The following is a 3,329-nucleotide window of genomic DNA, read 5'->3' on the forward strand; positions in this document are numbered from 1 at the left end:
CACACACACACACACACACACACACACCCCACACACACACACACCACACACGTTTCACTGAAATCAGTTCCATTCACTTCAGAGCATGAATTCTTGCCTAAATTCAACTTCGTATCAAACTGTACTGCTAAACTAAACCAAAGCCCACAGAGAAGACATCGTCTCATGAAGACATTCAGACATGGGTTGTGTCTCTGTTAGTGAAGGCGTGTTGTGTCTCTCAGCAAAAACGTGGTGTCCCTCTGTAAAGACATGTTTTGTCTCTGTGTGAAGACGTGTGTCTTATCTGTGAACACGCGTAGTGTCTTTCACTGAAGACGTGCCTCTCAGAGAAGACGTGTGTCTCAGCGATTGTTGGACATGTCTGCAGGTTTAACTGTTCTTCTAATCAGATTAAATTAGAAACGCTGATGTTTTTTCACATCTACACACCTGCATGTTTCAGTTAAATCTGTTTTGAAGCATCCTAAACTTAAAACTGACTGTGCAAATTATAAAAACAGGAATTATATTTATATTTAAGGGAAGAGGTGAAGAATATATATATTATATATATTTAAATATATTTAAATCTCTGTTTGATATTTTAATGTTTCTATGGAGAAAAAAAAACTGGGCCAACCATCTTTGAAAAATAGTCAGCATTGTTAGTCATTCTTAGAAGTTCGTCCACAACATCCTCCTCTCTATCTCAGCTTTCCTGTCATTCTTTCCGCCTTTTTCACAGTCAAACTCTCTTTGGTCAGCAGAAAGGTTTTGTTTTTAATAAGGAGGTTGGGCCATGCAGTTTTAACTCCTCCCCCTTCTTAGGATGAACGTTAGAGGTGAGGAGAGACAATAGAGTGATTAAAGTCTGTGGAAGAGAGCTGCTGGGAAGCTGCAAGTGCTGAAAGAGAGGAAAAAAAACAAGACAAGAAGAAGTCAAACTAGAAACTGAAGTGAGAAGAAGAAGACACAAAGAGGACACTTTTCATTCAACAAGACTGAATAAAATATTTAAGAAGTCTGTTCTCAAGAAAAAAACCTGCACTTTTCTTCCTTTTTTTTCCCACCTTCATCACCAAGAAGACCAAAGAAAACAATCAAGCTGCTGAAGACGTCTTTGTTCCACTCTGCCATCCAGACTGGAGCATGTCCTGCCKTCCCTGTCATCCCTGCCGCTGATGCAGGTGGTCAGCATATCTCTGTACCCCCTGACCAACTTCCTGTCTTCACCTGCCAGCGCCCACTGCCCCGATCTGGACTTCACCTTGCTGCTGGAGGGGGAGGGAGGCGTCACCTTGCAGAGGTACCAGCCTCGCTCCCCAGAGAGCAGCACACACCACTGGGTCAGTACAAGTGTCGAGTTGTTGTGTCTGTTCAAATCTGTTTTCATTCTTCAGGGAGTCACGGGTACTTCCAGCTTCCCTAAACAGTCTGGCAGATGGTGGCCCCAGCAGGGCCTTTTCTCTGTGGTGCCTKGGGATGTATGAGGTGTTGTCAGGAATCCCCTGTTCCGGCTGAAACTTCTGRGAAACAAATTTAATGGGAAACTCACAGGGTTGGAATTGTAAGCAATGATATGCAGCGGAGACCAGAGATAGGAGCTGTGTTTGTGGCTCTCCAAGGTCAGTTTGGTAGATGGGATTCAGGAGAGGGATGGGAAAGGAGAAATAGATTTGCTAATGTGTGAACCTGACAAAAAAAATAGATCGTAGGAAGTTGAGGCCTGGCTGCTTGATCAAAGCTCCAATATATAAACATGAAACACAAATCATTGACAAAACGGCAAATACTCAATCTGTCATTTATCTAAAAATTTGCTGAGTTTTCATTTTCTCATTTAAACTTTAAGCAAAAAGTCTGGAAAGTCACTTGGAGATAATAAACTGGACAGAGGCCGAAAAACAGCTGGACTCTTATAAAAATCGATTAAACTCATGAAAAATACTGCTTATTGGTTATTAGGTGTGTGTGTGTGTGTGTGTGTGTGTGGATGGGTATTTCGTGACATATGAGGATTATTTTAAGACAAAACACCTACATATGGGGACCTAAGTGGAGTCGCCAAAAAGTCATTGGTGGGTTGGGTTTAGGACCAAGGTATGAATTGAGTTTAGGTTAGTTTATAGTCAGGTAGGTACCTGTGAGGTTAGTTTTAGGGTTGAGGGGCAGGGTTAGGCTGTAGAAATTTAACGGAAGTCAATGTAATGTCCCCATATGTATAGGTGGACATGCTTGTGTAGTTGTGTCTTGCTGACTTTTCACAGTAATGTCTTTACTCTATTTCACACCTCTTATATTACATCAATAAAAATCAGCCAAATTAAGAAAATAATAAAATGCTGCTTATTTAATGTTACAACAAATTTAGTGTAGTAGTGTAGTGTTGCTTCTCATTTTGTAATTAAGAAATACATTTTCTCAGCATACTTGTTGGTAATTGTTTTCATGTACCCACATATGACACTGAGGTTAGTTATTATCTTTTTGTATGATTTAATATTTTTTTGAATGAATGAATGAATTTATTTATGAGGACAGTGTGCAATTAAAACATGAACATAAAAACATTTGATGCATTGCACCAGATTTAGCCTAAGGCTAATTTACATCACATTTTGGTGTTATAACTAAAGTTTGATTGAGGAATGTTTCTGCTGAAGTGTCCTTGAACATTACCCTACAAGCTTCAGAGCTGATAAACCACAGCAAAAACACACAGGAGACATTTACTAAAAACCATCATATTGTCACAACATCAAAAAATCACTCAGGATTTCTGCTAATTTATGAATCAAGGATTGTTCCACAGCTCTACATGTTGCGTAAAACTGTTTCCGAATGCTATTTGAGGCTTCAGTGGTTTGTTGCACAAAGTCGAGGACGGGAGATGAATGACTCGTTTAAAATATGTGGGAGTGTGGATTTTTGCAGAAATGATGTCGGCAGGCTTGTGGATCAAGTCCTGAGAGGTCAGCTGTGTTTGGATGTTCAATAAACCATTTCATAGTTACAAAAGTACAAAGCTGGACATTGGAATTGTAAAAATTCAATCAGTAAATTTATGTTGTTATTATTGCTCTAAACTGTTTCATGTTAAACCTTCCTTTAGGATTATAGATGAGATTTTTTTATAAATATCTACACTATAAATCTGCTTTTTCAGGTTGTTGAATTTGCACAATTTTCAGTTTTTTTGTTTAACCTGTGACCTGAAAGAGTTAGGCTCTGCTAGGCTGTATTAAAAGGTCTATTTTATTGTTCCTATAATCATTTTATACACAATGGTCCATCCATCCATCCATCCATCCATCCATCCATCCATCCATCCATCCATCCATCCATCC

At 39.2% G+C, this 3,329-nt stretch overlaps 1 protein-coding gene across 1 annotated transcript in view; it reads left to right on the forward strand.

Annotated features, from left to right (window-relative positions):
• The first annotated feature begins 897 nt into the window (after positions 1–897).
• rgl1 (ral guanine nucleotide dissociation stimulator-like 1) overlaps positions 898–3,329 on the forward strand; it is a 31,898-nt gene continuing 29,466 nt past the window's right edge. The window contains exon 1 of the mRNA XM_014002888.1: positions 898–1,328. Coding sequence (XP_013858342.1) covers positions 1,164–1,328 — 165 coding nt within the window. The 5' untranslated portion in view covers positions 898–1,163. The remainder of the gene's footprint in view (positions 1,329–3,329) is intronic.

Source organism: Austrofundulus limnaeus, unplaced genomic scaffold (genome assembly GCF_001266775.1).
Source record: "Austrofundulus limnaeus strain Quisiro unplaced genomic scaffold, Austrofundulus_limnaeus-1.0 Scaffold15, whole genome shotgun sequence".
Classification (NCBI taxonomy): Eukaryota; Metazoa; Chordata; class Actinopteri; order Cyprinodontiformes; family Rivulidae; genus Austrofundulus; species Austrofundulus limnaeus.